This window comes from Mauremys mutica, chromosome 11 (assembly GCF_020497125.1).
Source record: "Mauremys mutica isolate MM-2020 ecotype Southern chromosome 11, ASM2049712v1, whole genome shotgun sequence".
Taxonomy (NCBI): Eukaryota; Metazoa; Chordata; order Testudines; family Geoemydidae; genus Mauremys; species Mauremys mutica.
In genome coordinates, this window is record NC_059082.1 from 55934572 (window position 1) to 55956312 (window position 21741).

General features: G+C 47.8%; 1 protein-coding gene across 6 annotated transcripts in view; it reads right to left on the reverse strand.

Annotated features, from left to right (window-relative positions):
* IL20RB (interleukin 20 receptor subunit beta) overlaps window positions 1-21719 on the reverse strand; it is a 39530-nt gene extending 17811 nt beyond the window's left edge. The window contains exons 1-2 of one of the 6 annotated variants that reach the window (XM_044979716.1): window positions 21629-21719; window positions 20872-20992 (exon numbers count right to left, since the gene is read on the reverse strand). Coding sequence is in view for 2 of the 6 variants with exons in the window: in XM_044979714.1 (XP_044835649.1) it covers window positions 20872-21005 (134 nt within the window). In the remaining 4 variants the exon portion in view is untranslated. Of the gene's footprint in view, window positions 1-12719; window positions 12856-20871; window positions 21526-21628 lie in introns of those variants that run through there. The other 5 variants (XM_044979718.1, XM_044979715.1, XM_044979714.1 and 2 more) reach the window with 5 other exon arrangements.
* Between the last annotated feature and the right edge of the window lie 22 nt (window positions 21720-21741).

Genomic DNA, 21741 nt, shown 5'->3' on the forward strand with positions numbered 1-21741 from the left:
ATTGGACAGGGCACTAGTATTGTGCTTTGCAGACAATAAACCTGGCCGAGCACCTTCACCAGCAAACTGAGCCTGTGGTCTTTCTTTCTGAAGATTCAGCAGACCCTGATGTTAAACATGCTGCACTCTCTGTGAGAGCAGCTAACACCGGAGCTCCAAGAATAGCAGCATTAGCAGTATTAACAACTGTGCAGCACCAGCAATGCTCTGTAACACTAACAAAAGAACCCAGCTCTAGTGATTCCGCCAATCCCTGGTCACCAACTACTGTAGCTGTGACCACTAGGCCAGCCTTCCTATGGCTCGGTCTCTTTCACTGATGTTCCAAACAAAGAGTGTCTGTCAGAATACTGTCAATCAACACATCTTCCACCCACCCTGGGCTTCTCTTTTGCCTTATTCTTCTTCCAAAGCGGTGGCTTGCAGGGCTTCCCCCTGGAGCTTCCCGCCAGAACTCGAAAACCAGACAAAAATACAAACTAAGTAACTTCTGCACACCTCAGACTTGAGCTTTTGGTCCATCTCTAGTTCTCTGCTCTTCTACTGAATGCTGAGCCAAAGGGCGGCCTCCCTGGCCTTGCCCTTTTCCCATGGCCCACCTCAGGAGCTAGCTGCACTCCTGTAGCTTTCCCACACTTCTCCCTCAGCCTGGCTTCTAGCAGACCCTTCCCACAGAGAGGGCATTCCAGACCACCTGGGTCTCCTCCTCCCACCTGCTCTGAACTCCAACTCCTCCCTGAGCCTGACACATCCTCCAGGTATAACAACAGGGGGAGGGCAAACAGACCTCTCAGGCTTTAGTTAACCCCTTCTCAGTTGATGCAGGGTTTATATACACCATCATCACAAGTGGTAGCACCATCTCCCTGCTCCTAATCAATAGTACCCTGTTTATCTACCCGAGGATTATTTTAGCTTTCTTTGCCATCACATCGTGGGAGATAATGTTCAGTCAGATTCCACCAGAATCCCTGATCCTTTTAAGAGTCTCTGTTTTCTAGGGTACAGTCCCCTGTCCTGTGACCTATGTTTTTGGGTCCCAGACATATGACCTTGCATATGTATTAATGCATGTTATTCAAGTGAGCCCATTTTACCATGCAGTCTAGATTGTACTATATAACTGATCTGTCCCCTTCATTATTTGCCACTCCACCAAGTTTTGTGTGATCTGCAAACTTCACCAATCATTTTATATTTCCTCCCAGATCAGTGATAATATTGAATACCATTGAGCCAAGAACAGATTCGTATAGACCCTCACTGCCCCTATTTGTTGATAACTTCCCCTTTACATTATTTTTGGAGACCTGTTAGTTGGACACTTTAATCTATTTAACGTGGGCTACATTGATTTTGATCAGTGATAATATTTTAATCAAGATGTCATGTGGTACTAAGTCAAACATCTTACATAGGTAGGTCTAGTTATATCATGTCAATAACACCTTTATCAACCTCATCGCAAACCAATGTCAAGTTTGTTTAACAAGACGTATTTCCCATACAAATCTGTTGAATAGGATTAACCATATGTTAATTCTTTATTAACTAAGTCTTGTATCAGACCTTCCATGGTTTTATCTGGGGCTGACATCAGGCCCACTGGCCTACTTATCTGGGTCACTGTTTACCCTTTTTAAAATACTGGCACAGCATTAGCTTTTTTCCAGTCTGCTGGAACTTTCTCAATGTCCAAGATTTGTTAAAAAGCAATATCAATGGTTCAGAGGGCTCCTTGGTCAATTCTTTTAAAACTTCTGGGTTCAAGCTGATTTTTAAATGTCTGACTTAAGCGGTTGCTGTTTAACAACCTCTGCAGTTACTGCTGGAATGTCAAGTATTTAATTGTCTCTGTACTCTGTGAATATGGCATTGTGCTTTTTCCAAATACAGAACAGAAATATTTACTGAACATTTCTGCCTTTTCTGCATCATCAACAACTTTACCATCCTTCCCTAGTGGCACTTGGGGGTTCAATTTCCAGATCCAAGATCCTGAATCACATCCGATGGGGCCCTGGGATGCATACTCCTCAGGAGTGGGTAGGCAGGATCCTCACTCGACATGGTGAAGCTAATGGAAAACAACTGTCTTCTCTGCCTAACCTGAATGAATCAGAACAGACCAAGCCATCTACTTGGGATCTCCTGAAATAATCTGGAAGGAAGGAAGAGAATTTCAACTTTGCTCTTCAGAGAGGAGCCTAGAGGACACTGATGCTTTGCACCACTACTCCTTGTTATAAGTTGGATAGTTGAAAACAAGGGTTAGCTACAGTGACACACAGAAGTTTCTCATTCTTACTGTACTTCACAGAGTTTTATATAACTAATTAAATCAGTCTTGGAAATGTAAAAGTCTGTTTGCCCTTAGCAAGTAACTTTTTTTAATAGACAAGTAAAATGTTAGTTTTTAATTACAATTACTGCCATTGGGAGGGTGGATTACAAGATCTGAGACTAGGATGACACATTTTTATTACAATTCTGCAAGATTTAATTCAATAGACACAAAATAAAGCTTCTGGTTCTGATGTACTTGTTCAAACTGGTGTGAATAAATCAACTGAGATAGATGATATTTACTTGCCTAAGAATATTTAACTGCAATTCCGAAAAGCACTAACAGAAAAAGCATGTGTGGGATAGAGGTCGTCTCAATTATCATTCAATACCTAATCCACTGGAGCAAACTCCTCTCATAACTGGGCTTGAACAAATAAGGTAAATGAAGCAACACTCCTTTTCTGTCAGAAACTAGTTGTAAAACCCTCTGTAGTAGCTGGTCTACACAGAGAACAATAGTCTGCTGCTGCTACTAGTTACCCCAGGGGTTCTCAAACTGGGGGTCGTGACCCTCAGGGGGTCACAGGGTTATCACATGAGGGGTCGTGAGCTGTCAGCCTTCACCCCAAACCACGCTTCACTCCAGCAGTTATAATAGTGTTAAATATTAAAAAAGAGAGTTTTTAATTCATAAGGGGGGGGCACACTCAGAGGCTTGCTGTGTGAAAGGGGTCACCAGTACAAAAGTTTGAGAACCACTGAGTTACCCCATTAGCTCAAAAGGCAGAGAACTGTGCAGTGGATCTAAATGATGAGCCCTGAATTTCTGTATGATGGGATTTGTTTTTCAGTTTGCTTCTTAAAATAATTTAGGAAATGATATACAAAACGGTGTTCAATGAATGTTAAGGTTGCAAAGTCAAGCACTCAAAAATCAGGAAATGACAGTGTTAGTTTAACCATATGATTTTAGTTTGGCTCCCTTATGTGTCTGCATTACGATACAGTCTCTAATTACATCAGCACATACTATTTTTTCCACACTAGCTCTGTCTCATTCAGCAGCACAGGATGGATGCTGCTCAGGGACTGAATCAGGTGCAGGTAAGTGCTCCAGCGTCTTTCAGTCTGGCATTTTCTAATTTTTGAGTCCTTGACTTTGCAACCTTAACGTTCTTTTAATGTAGGGTTTTTTATGTAAAGAGTAGTTATGAATTCTATCATTAGGTTGCCAGTCATTTCCATTATAATAATTTGGCTTACAGCAGGTCTTTGAAATTTGGTAAAGGGATAGTCCTGGGGCCAGGAAGATGTTATGATTTGGGAATCATTTACGATATGTGTTTTCCTCAGTACACATTGTTCCTGGTTTGCTGCCAAAACCCACAAGCATTCTATTGGCACTTCCTTGGCACCTTACTTCAGCTTGCCACACCCAACTGCTCTGGACCAAACAAAGGCACAATGGATCATCCACCTATATTGTCAAGTACCCTGCAGCTGAGAGCTGTGTGGTATTAAAAAAAACACCAAATTCTAAGTTTGAGTCTTCCCTTTTCCAGGTGGTGGTAATAATTGTGGGCTTCTTACAAACCTGGCTATTGAGCAAGCCCTTCTACCCAACTGAGAGATAACACAAGCTAGGAAGAGGCCAAATTTTGAGCTAGATTGACTCCCAGAAAAACCCTGCCAAATCCAAGTGCTCAACTATGCTCTCTGAAAAACAGGGTTACTAGTGTTGATGTAACTCATTGTTTCAGTATGCAACACACCCTTCTCAAGTAGCTGGCTCACCAAGGACAATAGCTGCTGTAATCAATCCTTTAGCTCAAGTGCTCCAGGTCTGTGCTGCCGTGTTAGAAGTGTAGGGTTCAATTCCATAGGACAGACAGGGGGGTCACAGCTACATACAGCAGAATTTGCTTCTATCTCTTTTCTCTTTTTAGCTAGGAGTCTAAGTACAGAAAACATATGTAGAAATAAAGCTATTCTGGTTGTAAAGTTAAAGGTTAGAAAATGCCAGACTCACCTTTCCTCATGCAAACTTAATTGGGACCCTTTGTGCTTATGCATTGTGATGGTTTCTAATTACATGATCACCTACTATTTCTTTCCACAGGACTCCTGTCCCATTCAGTGCAGAGAGTGGAGGCTGCTCAGGAAATAAATCAGCATTGTGCAGTGAATTGGGCAAAACCAAAAAATGCTCAAGATATTACCTAACACCTAAAAACACTAAAAAAATGAGTCCCTGGGAAGAGCACGTCAAAAACAGCAATAAATTGGACTGCTTCAGTGATCTGCGCAGAATGATTGCTTTTGCAGACACCTGTGTTGTATACAAATCTATGGCACATTCTGACCAGATCAGTGACTGTAAGCTAGAGGTGGAAATAGGGAAGTATAAAGCATACGGCTGGACTACACTACCACTTAAGTCAATATAATGTATGTTGCTCAGGGGTGTGAAAACTACAACCCGCCGAGAGATGTAAGTTACATTAACTTAAAGCGGTGTCCACACTGTGCTATGTCGGTGGGAGATGCTCTCCCGCTGACATAAGGCTTGGCTACACTTGCAGATGTAGAGTGCTGTGAGTTAAACCAGCCCTCGGAGACCACAGCAGGGAAAGCGCTGCCATGTGTTCACACTGTCAGCTGCAAGTGCACTGGCGTGGCTACATTTGCGGCAATTGCAGTGGAATTGGGAGCAGTGCATTATGGACAGCTATCCTACAGAGCACCTCTTCCCATTCTGGCGCTGTGGCTTGTGGGAAGGGGGCAGGGGTGGGTGGAGCATTCTTGGTCCTGTGCCAATGCCCCATGATGCATTACTTCGCATCCCAGCAGTCCCTGTGCTTCCGTCCGCATTTGGCGCCATCTTTCAACGTTTTTTGTACTGCGCGCTCTGTCTTCCCTTTCGGTCTGTGGGAATGGATCCTGAACTGCTGAGGAATATGCTGATGGGTCTCACCAGCACGTCACAAATTGCAATCGAGTTACTCCTTAAGCTACAAACTGACAGTGAGAAGTCCGACGATGATGTCGACTCGCATAACGCATACAACATGAGATTGCTTGTGGCATTCACGGACATGCTCACCACAGTGGAACGCAGCTTTTGGCTCAAGAAACAAGCACTGATTGGTGGGATCACATCATCATGCAAGTCTGGGATGATGAGCAGTGGCTGCAAACTTTTCGGATGAGAAAAGCCGCTTTCATGGGACTGTGTGATGAGCTCACCCCCACCATGCGGCGCAAGGACATGAGATTGAGAGCTGCCCTGACGGTGGAGAAGTGGGTGACTATTGCAATCTGGAAGCTGGCAACTCCAGACAGCTACCGATCGGTCGCTAACCAGTTTGGAGTGGGAAAGTCGACCGTTGGAATCATATTGGTGCAAGTTTGTAGGGCCATTAATTGCATCCTGCTCAGACGAACCGTGACTCTGGATAACATGCATGCCATTGTGGCTGGCTTTGCACAAATGGGTTTCCCTAACTGCGGAGGGGTGATAGATGGGACGCATATTCCAATTCTGGCACCAGCCCACCTAAGCTCCGAGTACATAAATTGGAAGGGGTATTTTTCTATGGTTCTCCAGGCGCTTATAGATCACCGCGGGCATTTGATTGACATTAACTCAGGCTGGTTCAGAAAAGTGCATGACACATGCATCTTTCGGAACACAGGCTTGTTCAGGAAGCTGAAAACTGAGATTTTCTTCCCAGACCAGAAGATCACCGTAGGGGAAGTCGAAATGCCCATTGTGATCCTTGGAGACCCTGCTTACCCTTTACCCTGTGGCTCATGAAACCCTACAAGGGAGCCTTGACAGCAGCAAGGAGTGGTTCAACAACAGGTTGAGTCGGTGCAGAGATTGTGGAGTGTGCTTTTGTCCGTTTAAAGGGCTGCTGGCGCTGTCTGTATGGGAAGCTGGACCTGGCCGATGACAACATCCCCACGGTTATATCCACATGCTGTACCCTTCATAACATTTGTGAAGGGAAGGGTGAAAGATTCACTCAGGTATGGACCTCAGAGGTTCAAGACCTGGACGCTGAATTTGAACAGCCAGAGAGCAGGGCTATTAGAGGGGCCCAGCACAGGGCTGCAAGATTAGGGATGCCTTGAGGGAGCAATTTGCGGCTGAAAGCCACCAGTAACGTTTGGTGCCCTGCACGGGAGTGAAGTGCTGTGGTTCCAATGTTAGTAGGAATCTGTGTTTGCTATGTATGATGCACTGACTTGCAGTGCCTGTTGCTTTCCTGGGCTACAGCAATAATAATGTTTTCAAAGCCAAAAAATTCATTTATTGAAAAGGAAATTCATTTATTGAAAAGAAACACAACTGCTTGAGAAACAGAAAGGTCATGACACATCTGTGCTGTGTGGGATAAGGGAAGGGGGTGTGATGGGGAATGGGACAATCACAGATTTGCATATGTCCTGTTATCATACTCAGCCTTCCTGCCTGGAGTGCCGTGCAATGAGTGATGCACTTCAGGCTGGCTAAAATGCATGGTGATGAGGGTTGAGTGCATTGGGTAAGGGTCATAGTTTGGAGGGCTGGGTGGTGAAGCTACAGGTGTTGAAGGAAGCTGGTGGCGATAAGAACCCGGATGTTGGGGAAAGTGGGTTGTCGGTGACATAGGGGCACAAGGGAAAGAGTTTTGGGCTGAGGGGGGCGGGCATGGAAGTGCTCTGCCTGCATTGCTACGAGCTCCTGTATTGAGTCTGCTTGGCGCTCCAAGATGCTTAGCAGCCGCTCCGTACTTTGGTGCTGGCAATCCGCATTCTGCTGGCAGAGCCTCCTTTCACTCTCCCGCCACTCCTGCACTTTTTGATTTTCACTAAGGGACTGCTGCATGACTTCATGCAGCATGTCCTCTTTGCTTCTTAGTGGACGCTTCATGATTCTTCGCAGCCTTTCGGCTGTTCATAACAAGAATGGCTGGGATCTCAAGGTTGCAGCTGTAAAGCCAAAATGCAACACTTAACATAGCAGCATTTTTCACACCAGACAGAGCAATGATTCAGCCAAACTTAAAGACAAGCACAGTTCACGCAATAGCAGAAAGTGCCTATCCCAAAGTGAGTGCGCATAACCCACAAGAGCCCTGAAATGATGAGTAAGCACAGGGGCAAGGGGGACTGATTGTTTCAGGGCCGTACTGTCCTCTGGCTTTCTGTGCCTTGGGGAGAGCCAACAGCTGCAAGGGGCCCCTATACTGAACACTGTCCCCACATTTTCCACAGGATGAGTTTGTCCTGGAAGATACCTCGCTGCTGAGGGTGACCTGGGAAGCAAGGGAGGGTCTTCTACTACAATGCGGCTTCTGCCCTGGCCCTTATGTGGCTTGCATGTGTGTAGCAATGGTCCCCCCGCCCCTCATGGCACAGTGGCGCAGACATATTAGCCTTACTGGGACAAGGAGCACAGTAGCTCTGCCAAAGAATCTGCACAAGTGGATTGCCCAGCTTTTGCATGAGACCTTTGACGAGATCACTGAGGTCGATTACACGATGTGAGAGAGCACATCAATGCCCTATTCCAAATCTTGGCATGCATGCAGCCCTAACCCTCTTCACCCCAAGAGCCTGCACTGAACAACTTCCTTCCCAAAATAAAAGCTGCTTACTGGGCACCTCCTCTGGTGTTTGTTCTTCCCCAAACACCGTCCGCTGCGACTGGCTCTCTTCCTCCTGGCTTGAAAACAGCTCCTGGCTGCATGCATCTAGGGATTCCGGGCTGTCCCCTCCTCCTCAGCACCTTCACTTCTGCTTTCCTCCTCCTGCCTCATTGAACTGGGCTCTGAAGTGTCCATGGTGGTCTTCGGAGTGGAGGTGAGGTCGTCCCCAAGTATCACGTCCAGCTCTTTGTAGAAACAGCTGGTCACGGGGACAGCACTGGAGTGGCAGTTTGCCTTGCATGCTTTGCAGTAGGCATTCTGCAGCTCCTTCCCTTTAACCCTGCACTGCGTCCCAGTCGTGGTCCCTTTCCATCATGTCCCTTAATATCTGCCCATAGGTATCGTAATTCCTATGGCTGGAGTGCAGCTGGGACTGGACAGCTTCCTCCCCTCAAACACTGATGAGGTCCAGCACCTCGCCATTGCTTCATACTGGGAATCACCTGGCGCATGGAGGCATGGTCACCTGGAAAGATGTGCTGAGAGCACTACACGCCTTGCTGAGCAAACAGGAAGGGGATTTTCAAAATTCCCAGGGAATTTAAAGGGCAGATCTGATGGTTGGTCACCTGAGGGCAGGGCAGTAGAGTTCAAAGTGATGACCAGAGTGGCTAGAACAGGCATTGTGGGACACTTCTGGAGGCCGATCAGAGTGCATTAATAGACCAGGACATCCACACTGGCACCGCGGCTCTCCAGCCGAGGCGCAGCAAGCATTATACTTCTTGTGGAGATGGATTACCAGTGTGGATGCGTCATGAGTTAGGGTGCCCAGCGCTGCTTTAATGCATTCTAACTCACAAGTGTAGCCAAGCCCATAGCTTCCACCTCTCACGGAGGTGGAGTAATTATGCCAACGGGCGAGTGCTCGCCCATCAGCATAGCATGTCTTCACCAGATGCACTACAGCGGTGCAGCTGCATTGGTGGAGATACACTAATGTCGCATGGTAGTGTAGACTTTCCCATAGTTTGAAGCCAGAGGCACAACTGTGTAGCCAGCATGACAGAGAAGCGCAAGAAAGAGATTTCCTCAACTGAATTACCAGGAATCATAAGAGACACCTATCAAATGCTTAAAGGCCACCGTGTAGCTCTCTGTCATCTTGTGGGGTCTCAGAGTCATTCCCCAGGTTGTGGCAGGAACATACACTCAATACACAGGATACATAATTCAATGTTTGTTAAATACCCAAACCAACAATTATTAATAAGCACCTCCAGCCACCCCTCTGCCACAGATACCTAATCAAAAACAACGAGGAAACCCTGTGATTAACCATGGGAGAAAGGAGATGCTAAAGCCATCATAAATAGGGGAGTGGTGAATAGGAGGAGGAAGGTGATCATGATGGTCCCTTCTGGCCCATAGTCTGTGAGATGTTACCGCTTATACAGAACTGGGGAGAGCGATGCTGGACTGCTGCATACAGTTCTGTAGTCTAGATTTGGGAAAGAACGTTGAAAAACTGGAGAGGGTGCAGAAGCGAGAGACAAAAATTATTCAAGGACTGAAGAAAAGGCCTGATCATGAGAGACTTACGGAGCTTTATTATGCTGTACCTCCATGGGGAGACAATGTCAGGTGATAAGGGGCTCTTTAATCTAAGGGAGGGGGAAGCAGAACAAGAGTCAATGGCTGAAAGTTAAAGCCAGATACATTCAAATTAGACATCAGGAACAAATGTTAGCAGTAAGGGTGATTAACCATGGGAACAAACTAACCCAGGTGGAGTCTTCATCTCTTAATGTCTTTACATCGAGATCTGATGCTTTTTTGGAAGATATGCTTTAGCCAGTCATTGGATTCAGTGCAGGGGGAACGGGCCTGTGTTATGCATAGGGCCCTACCAAATTCACAGTCCATTTTGGTCAATTTCACAGTCATAGGATTTTAAAAATCATAAATTTCATGATTTCAGCTATTTAAATCTGAAATTTCACAGTGTTGTAATTGTAAGAGTCCTGACCCAAAAAGGAGTTGTGGGGTGGTTGCAAGGTTATTGTAGGGAGGGGGTTGCAGTACTGCTACCCTTACTTCTGTGCTGCTGCTGGTGGCGGCGCTGCCTTCAGAGCTGGGCAGCTGGAGAGTGGCAGCTGCTGGCCAGGAGCCCAGCTCCGAAGGCAGAGCTGCAGTCAGCAGCAACGCAGAAGTAAGGATGGCATGGTATGGTATTGCCACCCTTACTTCTGTGCTGCTGCCTGCAGAGCTGGGCCCTCAGTCAGCAGCCGCCACTCTCCGGCCACCCAGCACTGAAGGCAGCAGCACAGAAGTAAAGATGGCATGGTATGGTAGTGCCACCCTTACTTCTGTGCTGCTGCTGGCAGGACACTGTCTTCAGAACTGGGTGCCCAGCCAACAGCTGCGACTCTCCGGCTGCCGAACTCTGAAGGCAGCGCAGAAGTAAGGGTGGCAATGCCACGACCCCCCTAAAATAACCCTGTGACACCCCCCCACACAATTCTCTTTTGGGTCAGGACCCCCAATTTGAGGAACGCCAGTCTCCCCAGTGAAATCTGTATTATATAGGGTAAAAGCATACTAAAGACCAGATTTCACAAGGGGGGGAGGAGGAGGAGAACAGATTTCATGGTCCATTACATGTTTTTTATGGCCGTGAGTTTGGTAGGGCTCTAGTTATGCGGAAGATCGGACTAGATAATCTAGTGGGCCCTTCTGGCCTTAAAATCCATTAATCTTGCCCTTCTGGTTCATTTCTTGCCTTCTGTTCCTTTCCCCTATTTAGAGGTTTGCATTGCCCTTGGGAATCTCTGTGATAGAATTAAGTAGACTCCATGCCAAGTGTAAGGATTTTAATTTCTTCCCTTTTCACTTTACACTCTTTTTGACAAGCCTCCTCATTTCTGGGAAGTTCCCCTTCATAAAAGTCAGTGTCTCTGGGCTAAATTTTGGTATCTTCCCCTTAGATGTAGAACGTAATTACATTCTTTTCACTGTTGCTTAGTCCTAAATAACATGCAGGAGATTGTTAAAAAGTAACTATAGTTGAGTCACTATGTCAAGAATAGCTTCCCCTTGAGTGCTCCACTACTAGCTGCTCCAAGAAGTGGTTGTTTAAGACAGTTGTTTTCAGCCATGGGAACTGTATGTACCCCTGGGGGTACGCAGAGGTCTTCCAGGGGACACATCAACTCATCTAGATATTTGCCTAGTTTTACAACAGGCTACATAAAAAGCACTAGCAAAGTCAGTACAAACTAAAATTTCATACAGACAATGACTTGTCTATACTGCTCTATATACTATACACTGAAATGTAAGTACAATATTGATACTCCAAATGACTTATTTTATAATATATATGGTATAAATGAGAAAGTAAGCAATTTTTCAGTGATAGTGTGCTTGTACTTTTATGTCGGATTTTGTAAGCAAGTAATTTTTAAGTGAGGTGAAACTTGGGGTTATGCAAGACAAATCAGATTCCTGAAAGAGGTACAGTAGTCTGGAAAGGTTGAGAGCCACTGCTTTAGAAGACAATTTAGAGACAGAGAAAAGGAATAGGAAGATCTAACAGGTTTCCTAAAACTCTAGACAAGGATTGTGGTCAACATCTCTGCTCCTCGTGCACAGGAAAATGAAAAATGATTTTTTAGCAATTTTTCAAAATTTGGCCAGTTTTGTCATACTTTAAAAACAATTGTCATATTCTTCCCCATTCCACATTCAGCGAGTGTGGAGGACATTTTTTTTAAACATTAAATCATATCACTAAAATGGGGTCAACATTTTCCCTTTCCCCCTTTATGGAAAAATGAGAACTGCACTTTGTGTAATGAAAGAATCCAGGGAAAGTCTGTTCCTGGCTCATGCAAAACTATTAGCCACCCCTGAGAGCTGCATGCAGCAGGAAGGAGCTGGGCAAGATACAACATGATTCAGAAGCAGAGCCTACAGACTTATGAAACACAGAACCCAATGAATACTTAATCCTGCCATGCATGTAGGGAACTGGACTAGATGACCTTTCAAGGTCCCTTCCAGTCCAGACCTATGAGAGTCTATGAATCTGAGCTGACAGGCACTATGCGAGGATCCTACCTAGAGGGATTAAAGAGTTGTGGAATACATGATTTGAAGCAGAGCTCCAACCACCACTGATGTTAAGGGACTGATTCTCACTGACTTTCTTTGATGGGAGCTGTCTTGGCCCCAGCATAAGGAACACGGAAGAGCAGGCAGTAAAACACTTTCAGTCCCCCAAGATATCTACAGCTTTGTGCTTCACCTTTCAGGTCAGGCTTACATGTTAGTAACCAAAACTTCTTAAACTTGCGCTCTGAGCCTGCAGCTGTGACCTAGACAGAACCATCATTAAGGCAGTCTGGTCCAAAGTGGGCTTGCAGGGTCACCCTTTTAGATGTCAATGAAAAATTCACAATGGTGTTTTTTCATTGACCAATGAAAATACTACCAAAACATCCTAGACACACGTTATCCACCTTGTCCCAAAATTGAAATCCTCCTTTGAATTTGATAGTCCCTTTCTATAATTTGTTTACAAATTCCCTTTTTAATCTGATTATTCCAGGGTTAGCTCAGGCAAAGATTTCTAACTCAAGATCGCCTGTTCTTAATCTTTTACAAACTGGATTGAATCTCGTAATTTGAATACAATAAATGTTAAAAAGCGAGAAAAGATACTTGACACCCCTCCCCCAAAAGTACTTGTTATTCTAACTCGTGTCACCTTTGGGAATTTTGGCCATTTACCTGTGAGAAGAGGTGCAATCACAGAGCAGAGAATGAAGATGAGGCTTGTGAACATTTCACTCAGATTCATTGCCTTTGTCCGGGTTCATGCCATGTAGTTGTGCTCTGAGTTTCCTCTTCCCAGACAAGGAACACCATTCATTCTATCCATGCTTTGAGCAATGTGGGGATTTTGAATCTCAGCACAGACTTTGTGTGGATGTCACTGCAGCGTGGAAACTGATCCTGTAATGATCAAGCCAGGAACAGGCATCCTCCTCCTGCCTACACAGCCAGATGCATTGCTTAGGAGGGCGTGGCCACAATGAGTGCCAGGGATGATTGCATACAATCATCTGCTTAAAGGGTTGTGCAATTGCCCAACTAGAATAGACAAGGCTGTCCCTGTTTTAACTGAACAGCTACTACATGTATTAAGGTAGGCCATTGCACAGGTAAAACCAGATTCTTTTGCCTATTCTATTGCCCAGACTACTAGCCCTGTAATTATCAAAGGTGAGGAGTATCCCTTTCTGGGTACCTCATAGACACTCAATGCTGATGGTGCAGTCAGTAATACCAATACTGCAGCACAGACCAAGGTCATGAAGTTCTTCCTGGTTGCCTACATGCAGAACAATAATTCAGTGTTTGAGGAGTCTGTGGGACCCAGCACATCTCCCGAACCTGGTGTTGCAACAACTCCTTCCAGTGAGAAGGAAGGAGATATGAAGGCTCCGCAAGCCTGGCAGACAGAATTGATGGTAACACCATTGTGAATTCCAGTGTGTCCACTGTCAAGGTGACAGAAGGAGAGAGCGAGAACAGGGTGCAGGGAAAGATTCTGGTGAAGTTTCCTGGTAGCAATCCGGTAGTTTCCTGGTAGCAATCCGGCATGTCCTGGCATGTCCTGGCATGTCCGGGTAGCAAAAATGTCCCTTTTGTGGGGATCATACTGGAAAACCAGCAGCTCTGAATATTCATCTTAAATGCAACCACGGTGGGAAGAATGTGGAGTTTCAATGTTCCCTGTGTAAGAAAATGGATCTAAATCCCCAAGTGTATGAGATTGACATCACAGGACCCAGCTGATGACTGGGTATGTGAAGTGTGTGCCAGACAGTGTGGCACCAGATCAGGTATCTCTCAACACAAGAGACTAACCCAGCTGGCACAGTGGTACACAACACAGAATGAATCCAACCCAGTCAACCTAAATACAACTCATTGTGTGGAAAACACAAGAGTTATTAGATGGCCCAGGAAGAGTTACTCCTTACCAATTTTGGCAATATATACTTGGGCCAGAGTATATTAATAAACTCATTGCAAAAGAATTGATCACCAAATCTGCTAAGTAAATTGGTGACAAAAGGAGATGCTTGGTCTGACCAACGAGGACTCGGAGACCTCTTAGCCAGGACGTGGAGCCACCATTTGTTATCTGGAAGTCAGAGCTGATGAGCCCCAAACCACAATGAGGCTCAAAATTAAGAAAGGCCTGAAGGATTACGGTCATGAGGACTTTGAGACTTACAGCCTTAGTGCATGGGTTGAAGGAGACATAATGTCAGCCTCTAGTTGAAACAACTTCCATTGGAGTTCTCTCCTCCTTCCTAATGAAAGAGACAAAGCTGGAAAAGAGATCAAAAAGAAAGCCAAGACCAACATGGGGGGAAAGGCGAAATCTTGGATGAGAAAAAGAGCAGCTAAAAGAGGTACTTAACTGAGGTACCAACAGCTACATGACAATGAGAAGGTGTAAACTTGCCTCTGTCATCCTTGATGGCATTGAACACCTCCAGAGCCAAGTCCCATGCAAATATACCCACCATGTGTACAGGGATAAGTGGGAGATCAAAATGCCCTTTGATGGGTTGGGCAGTTTAGATCTCATGTCAGGGCTGATAATTTGGCATTTAACATCCTAATATCATCTAAGGAAGTATTAAGAACATAAAAGAGAAGAATGGCTCCAGGTCCTGATGGTATCAGTTTGAAAGATCTTGTCCATGTGGACCCTAACAGAGATACGTTGGAGAGGCTATTCAACAAATGGCTGATTACAGGTCCTAATGGTATTAAGGAATGTCTGTCGCTACTGATCCCAAAAATGATGGACCAAGAGGAGCTCAAGGATATAGCGAACTGAAGGCCTCTTATCATCATTTGCTGTGGCTTTTCCAGAATGTTGAAAACAGGTTGGCTAAAGTGTGCCCATTAAATGAGAAACACAAGGATTTATTGTGGCACCTGGCTGCTCAGAAAACCTGAATGTTCTTCACATCATAGTGAAGCAGGCAAATAAGGACAAAAAGCCCCAGGAAGTCATATTTATAGATATAGCCAAGGAATTCAATCCATTATCACATCTCTGGGTGCTGTGGGGAGCGTCTTGTACCAGCACATGGTGAACACCATTAATGATTCCTATAGGAACATCCATACTCTTATAGAAGTGGGGAAGGAGCTCACACCTCCCCATTGCTATCAAAGTCAGGGTCAAACAAGGGAACCCCATGTTACCACTGCTAATGATCCTAGCTCTTGATCCTCTGATACCAGTGCTAGAAAAGTCTGGTAGAGGATTCTCGTATGGGGCACAGAAAGTGACAGCTCTCGCCTTTGCCGATGATTTGGTCTTGCTCAGTGACTTGTGGGAAGGCATGAATGGGATCATTGACGTTCTGGAGTCCTTTTTCAGGCTATCCAGCCTGAAGGTGCAAGCTAGAAAATGCCACAGATTCTTCCTGAGCCCAAATCATAACTCATACACTGTCAACAACTGTGCAGCCTGGAACATAGGTACAGATGGGCTGAATATGATAATACCAGGCGAGTCTGAGAAATATGTTGGTGTGAAGGTTGATCTATGAAGTGAATTCTTCAAAGCTGCACTGTCTGATAAACTTGACACCTGGCTGGAGAAAATTGATAGGATCCATTTCAAGCCTTTACAAAAGCTGACATGCTGAATGGCTTCACTGTCCCTCAGGTTATCTATCTGGCAGATCCATACCGATTGTAAGAGACCTCCATTAGCTTCCCTCAATAACAGCATGAGGAGGGCCATTAAGGAGTGGCTTCTTCCACTAGCCAACACCTGCATTTGTGCCAGATCCAGGGATGGAGGTCTGGGAGTGATGAGACTCTCTAGCCTCATCCCAGCTATTCAGGCAGGGTGATTGCATAGAGAATTGCATGTTCCAAAGATGAGACATTTCTGAGCATTGCATTGGTTAGTATATTGAGGAGGAGTTCAGCAGACTGTGGCTGGCAGCATGTGGGAATGAAAAGGCAGCACCTCCGATAACAGACCAAGTTCTGTTCTTTGACAATATCAGAATACCATATAGTGTCCTTTACCATTCAATGAGTAGGAGATGCTGGCTCCCAGGGTCAAGTACCCAATCCCTTGTAGCTGGACAGATGCAGACTTCTCTAATGGAAAGAACTACCACACTAAGGAAGCTGGGTCAAACACTTCATAACGATCCAGTCAGCTATGATTGGATCAGGAGAGATAGCTCAGTGGTTTGAGCGTTGGCCTGCTAAACCCAGGGTTGTGAGTTCAATCCTTGAGGCAGCCACTTAAGGATCTGGGGCAAAAATTGGTCCTGCTAGTGAAGGCAGGGGGCTGGACTTGATGACCTTTCAAGGTCCCTTCCAGTTCTAGGAGATTGGTATATCTCCAATTATTACCTTTATGTGTTTCGGAGCGCCAGTTCCCAACAGCCTTAAAGTTGAGAATGAATGTGTATTCCACCCAGGAATACCTAAGGCATGGCAAAGACAATCCCTTAGTGAGGCACAGACACTGCATAATGGTGTGAGGGTCTAGAAACCAGGCCTACAGAGCTGCTAGGCAGTTAGTATCTCCATGCTGCCACCTAGCAGCAGCTGTAATGAGCCTGCACTCCACAGCCCAAGACCTGCTATGGACACAAACCATGGAACGTCCCACCTCAAGGGGTCTGACAGGCTGCAGCCCCACAGCCTCTATCTGGCTCCTCACCCTATGCAAACCTAACGGGCAGTCCTGGAAGTGTCCTGTAGATGCCAGGACCATTCCTTGATCAACTCCTGAATGCCTGGCTTCAACCTTAGCTTGATTTGGACTTTGCCTTTTGACTCAGACACCTGACTTGGACTCTGACCCTTGGTATCGACCCTGGCCTGGAATCTGACTGTGCACTTCTACGCTACTCTGCCTCAAATTTGCCCCCGCTCTGACCCTTGGTCCTGACTGCATGTGTTGGGATCTTGACACATTGTTCTGCTAAATATGAATCGTTATCTCACATTTTGGGACAATACCCAGCAGTCCAACATGCCTGCATAAGGAGGCATAATAAAATGTGTGAGATTTTGGTAAAAGAGGCAAGGAAACTTGAGTGAGTTGTATATCAGGAACCAAAACTACACACTGATGATGACGAACTGAGAAAAACAGATCTTTATTTGCAAAAGATGGAACAGCCCATATGGGGGTAGGCTTATGAATGGGTATAGAGAGAGAGAGGTGGGACACAGCCTGTCCCCCCAACGGAGGGAGCAAGGAGACGCAGCACAGCCAGCAGAGACAGAAGGGAAGGGGGGGGCCAGAGTCTCTCCACTTCTGGCCACGCTGCTCTTCCTCCAGCCTCCAAAGCAGCTGCAGCTCTGGGGCTGGCAGGCTGCAGCCGTGCCACTCGGCCCCACCCCCCAGAGCAGGCTTTGGCCGTGCCGCCTGGGCGCCGGAACACACTGCAGCCACACCACCTGGCCCAGCCTGCTGGAACATGCTGCGGCTGCGTCACCCGGTCTGGACCGCCGGAGCAGGCTGCGGCCGCGCTGCCCAGCCTGCCGGAGCAGCTACAGCCAGGTCAGAGACATCTTCCCCTGGCCCTCCCCAGATAAGGTGGGAAGGGATGGGGAGAGTCTGGGGAGAGTGTGGGGGTCCTGGGCTAGGGGTGGGGTCATGTAGGGAGTGGTCACAGGGGTTACTCCCCTGAGCCTCAGCTTCTCCACCCAAAAAAATTTCCCCACCAGTTGCTGTCCCGACCCGTCAGGGTAAGCAGCTGGCGCGCCAGGACACTTTGTTTACTTAGGTTTACCTCTGTGCCTGTGGACGCTTGAGGTAAACAAACTGTCTCAGACCACCAGCAGCTTATCCTGATGGCCCGGGAGCCAAAGTTTGCTGACCCCTGAATTATAGGGTCGGCTTATGAACAGGTTATAAAAATTTCCATTTTTACTTATCCCTCTTGAGGGGTCGGCTTATAAACAAACCAGCTTATGATCAAGTATATACGGTGCTTTCTCTGCCACTGCGTTCATGAATGCTTTCTCCCTATATTCAAAACAAACAGTGACATCGACCCCGCTAGGGCGGGGAGGGGTGCCTCAGGGTGGGGAGCTGCTGCGGGGGGGGCGTCTCACGGCAGAGGGGGGGAGGCACCTCAGGGCAGGGGCTCGGGGACGGGGGAGGGCGCAAGGTGGAAGTTTCGCCTAGGGTTTCTTTTTCAGGTTATTTGGAGAGTGCCATACTCCAGATGGCCCATCCAACCCAGTTTGCCATGTTCAGTCAACACAGTCATGAATTAAGGGGTATAGTTGTTAGGAGATTTCTGCATGTCGCCTTGGAGTACCATCAAGCTTGGCATCAGCTGGGTGGCCAGCACCCTTCCCTATGCTGGCAAAGATGTTGATGATATCTGTGAGTACAGCAGGGCTTTCTGATTGAACAGTCTAGTTGCTTATCCTTGCTTGTAGTTCAACATCCCAAGATGTGATAATAGCTTGTCATTTATCTTATGCCATTCCTTCTCACACCGGTGGGGAAACCATCATAGGTGACCTGTTTGGCCCCTGTCAATTTTTTTAATTGTTCAGTCACAGACTGATAATATTGTAACGTATATACTCGTTCATAAGCCGAATTTTTTTTAGTAAAAAAGGGATGTTGAACTACAGGCAAGGACAAGCAACTAGACTGTTCAATCAGAAAGCCCCCCCCCCCGCAGCAGCTCCCCACCCTAAGGCACCCCTCCCCGCCCTAGCTCACCCCTGCTCCACCTCCACCCCGAGCACGCCGTCGCTGCTTCACTTCTCCCACCTCCCACTTAACCCTAAACTGATTGGCGTCGCAAGCCTGGGAGGCGGGAGAAGTGAAGCAGTTCACCCCTGCTCCACCTCCTCCCCGAGCACGCCATCGCTGCTTCACTTCTCCTGCCTCCCAGGTTCCTCTTGTACAAAGCAGGATTACTATTACAATGACACATCATCAGTAGGCTAAAACTAACCTGTCTCATGGCATTTGGTGTGTGTGCTTGGCTGAAGAGCTAGTGGGGCAAGCTACCATCGATGAGATTATGACTGAACCCCGCTGTGACAGGGCGGGACAGCCCCGCAATGGTACAGCAGGGGTTAACCCTGCTTTGATAGCAGAGGAAGCCACGCCCAGGAAGCTCTGCTGGGCGTGCTCCAACTGGCAGACCGGTATAAAAGCCTGCAGGTCTGCTCAGTTGGGGCTGACCGCCGGGGGAGAAGGACGCAGACCGTCAGCTCCTGCAGAAGGAGAGCCAGCACGCCTGGACCAGGGCGTCAGCCGAGCAGAGGCCGTACCGGAGACCCCAGGGGGGGTGGGCGCCTGCTGGGAGGGACCTACGGGGGAACCGCTCCCACAACGCCGACGTCCGGCTAGACAGGGTAGGAAGTGACCCAGGGGACTGTCGAGGCTGATAGCCTTAAAGCTGCAGTACCGCTCGGCGTGTTGCGGGCGGATCCCTGCCGAGCGGAGGAAGGGATGTCTATGGACTCTGGCCGCTAGGCCGCGCTACCCTGCTCCGGAGAGGGGGTTGTTGGACTCCGGCCGCCAGGCCGCGCTACCCCGCTCCGGAGAGGGGGCTTGTTGGACTCCGGCCGCCAGGCCGCGCTACCCCGCTCCGGAGAGGGGGCTTGTTGGACTCCGGCCGCCAGGCCGCGCTACCCCGCTCCGGAGAGGGGGCTTGTTGGACTCCGGCCGCCAGGCCGCGCTACCCCGCTCCGCTCCGGAGAGGGGGCTTGTTGGACTCCGGCCGCCAGGCCGCGCTACCCCGCTCCGGAGAGGGGGCTTGTTGGACTCCGGCCGCCAGGCCGCGCTACCCCGCTCCGGAGAGGGGGCTTGTTGGACTCCGGCCGCCAGGCTGCGCTACCCCGCTCCGGAGAGGGGGCTTGTTGGACTCCGGCCGCCAGGCCGCGCTACCCCGCTCCGGAGAGGGGGCTTGTTGGACTCCGGCCGCCAGGCCGCGCTACCCCGCTCCGGAGAGGGGGCTTGTTGGACTCCGGCCGCTAGGCCGCGCTACCCCGCTCCGGAGAGGGGGTGTTTATGTGACCTCTGGCCAGTAGGCCGTAATACGCCGGTTACCAGGGGCAGGCCGAAGAACAAGGGAGTGGCGGGCGCTAGGCTCCAGCTCGCCCCCGCCACCAGGGGGTGCTGGGGTACCAGACCCGTCACACCCTCTAAATCAGAATTCCCCCTAAACACAAAGATACATCAGTAACATGGAGCCTTGGTAAGCCCTGGATAGCAGACCACCCTTTCTGAGGGTGCAGAGCATTCTGCAGAGAGCTGTTAGTTTCAGGACTGGAGTGTGGACAGAAGAGAACCACCTCTCACCCATAGTGCATCACATGTTCATGAGGATCCTGGTGCTAAACCATTCGTAGATTACCTGATTATGGGTCAGGATTTCATGTGCAGCAGAGCAGCTATCTCACTGCATTCTGTTGAAAGTCTGAATTTGTCTCTATTAACTAGAGAAAAATAGATTTTAAGTAATTATAAGTGGTAAGGCAGAATAATCAGAATTAGTTACAAAGAAATAAAAAGATAAGCACACAAGCTAATTCTTAAACTTTACCAAGTTAAGGGTGTGATGTTGCACTCCATATGCTTTATGGAAATATGCTTATGAATATGACATAACTGGAATATGCTTTACGTTAAATACCCCATGTAGGGTGTCATTAGAAAGCTTGTAATCTACTAAGTGTTTTTCATCCTATTTGTTTGCATGTATTATTTCTATATCTGGAGTTAGGACAATAAGCCCTGGTCTACACTGGGGGGGGTGGGGGGAATCGATCTAAGTTACACAACTTCAACTACGTGAATAACGTAGCTGAAGTCGACACACTTAGATTGACTTACCATGGTATCTTCACCACTGTGAGCCAACTGCTGCTGCTCCCCCGTAGACTCTGGCTGTGCCTCTCATGGCACTGGAGTACAAGATTTGATGGGAGAGGGCTTGGGGGTAGATTTATTGCATCTAAATGAGACATGATTAATCAATCCCTGCTGGATCGATCACTGCCTGCCAATCCAGTGGATAGTGTAGACATACCCTTAAATATAAACTTGTATCACTGATGTAAATAGATTAAGTGGAGGCCTTAAGGGTGTTCCAGAAACAATCATTTGTAAATGGCCTTAGTTTACTTGAAAGCCTTCCTGTGTACCTGTGGGCCAGCCCATGGGGAATGGAGACTAGGGGTCTTACAGTGACATGTGACCATAACATATCATAACCATATAAAAGTGGTGAACATGGGGTACAGGGTGTCACACCCTAACATTAGCAAGGGAAGCCCTATCTTTAGGAAAACTAACTAGGCGAACCCAATGGGCCTCAGGCCTAAGCCTAGCACGGGAATCTCTACCCTTAGTAACCCTAGCCCAGGGAGCCTTTAGTAACCCTACCTGGGGACCGCAACGGGCACCAAGTCTAATCCTAGTCCTGAACTCACTACCCATAGTACCCCTGGCCCTAGCCTGGGAGGGGGGGCCTCCCTTCAGTAACCCCAGTGGGGTGACCCCAAAGAGGCCCTGGGAATCCCCGTACTTAGTACCCCTATTTTTACCCGGGGGTACCCCTATCCCCAGCCCGCTTCTCCCCTCCACCCACCTCACCCTCTGCTGGGCCCCGGCCCCGGCCCCCTCCCTGCGCCTCCCCTGCCGGGCCCCAGCCGCGGCCAATGGCTCCGGCCGGGCCTGGGGGCGGGGCGCTACCGGCGGCGG